The 1,107-nt window shown below is 42.4% G+C and overlaps 1 protein-coding gene across 1 annotated transcript in view; it reads right to left on the bottom strand.

Moving 5' to 3' along the window:
* The window catches only part of LOC101850813, a gene marked incomplete in the record, with an annotated part of 50,482 nt that overhangs the window by 2,474 nt on the left and 46,901 nt on the right, over window positions 1-1,107 (bottom strand). The window contains 1 exon segment of the mRNA XM_035970492.1: window positions 577-762. Coding sequence (XP_035826385.1) covers window positions 577-762 — 186 coding nt within the window.

The raw sequence follows: 1,107 nt of genomic DNA, 5'->3' as shown, positions 1-1,107 counted from the left end.
AGTGTTGAAAGAAGATCCTGGAAGCTTACGGTGCAAGTAGTCGATTAAGTTCTCAAATACTAACATACTGACAAGATCTTCCGGTATCCATTCTCACCTGAAAGAAGTGAGAAAACTATTTGCAAAGTGCCTTTCCAAAGGACACAACATTGGGCCCCTGGAGGGATTTGAACCCATGACCTTTTGGTTGTTTAGTTCTAGTGTGAGTTTTACGGCACTTGCAACACAATAAGGTCATATAAGTGCCGAAGATTACAGGTTTAATACAAGAGAATAACAAACACAAAAAAGAAGAAGAGATCAGGACAATAGATGTTTGACAGGAAAGAAGGAGCAAACCACACCAGAGAACCCGCCAACCACCCTCTCCTTTTGGTTGTCAGCCCTAACAGCCTTACTTAACAGAAAGAATTCTTTTCCCAAAACTTTTCACTTTTCAAGACAGGAAAGAATTCTTTCCCAAAACTCTTCACTTTTCAAGACAGGAAAGAATTCTTTTCCCAAAACTTTTCACTTTTCAAGACAGGACAAAATTCTGTTCCCAAAACTTCACTTTTCAAGACAGGAGTTGCTCACCTGCCCCAGAGCGTCCACACTTATTCTTACAGACGGCGAGAACGACTTCCGTCAAACTTCCCTGTCTGCTGTTCAAATCTTTGAGACAAGACAAACACACAGTCACTGGGAAAGACGACAGGGTGTTCTTGCTGCCAGACCACTCTGTCGTGAAATCTGTAGCCGTGTATTCACTCACTTCAGGGACTGTGGGGGGGGGGGGGAAATCAGATCAAAATAAACAAAACAGACCAAAGTAAACAACACACACAGCTGTCGGAGTACCGATGGTCACTTTTAAACACAAGGGGTTTGCCCCTGGTTTAGTTTCTTTAAAAGACAAGGAGTTTTCTCTGTAACCAAACAAACATACACACCAATGAAACCAAACTTCTCCTATAGGTAGGACAATGCCCACTTTTGGTGCAGGTCAAGATTTCTGGAAACCCCCAAAATCTGAGTTAGCCCGATTGTCCTTAAAAGTGACCAGATGTTCTAGAGTGATATTTCACAACTGGAAAAGGCTCCGATACCCTTACTTTTGTGTTGTGG

This window comes from Aplysia californica, unplaced genomic scaffold, assembly GCF_000002075.1.
Source record: "Aplysia californica isolate F4 #8 unplaced genomic scaffold, AplCal3.0 scaffold00273, whole genome shotgun sequence".
NCBI classification, from domain to species: Eukaryota; Metazoa; Mollusca; class Gastropoda; order Aplysiida; family Aplysiidae; genus Aplysia; species Aplysia californica.
The sequence above is the reverse complement of the archived record's forward strand: the minus strand, read 5'-3'. Positions and strand labels throughout refer to the sequence as shown.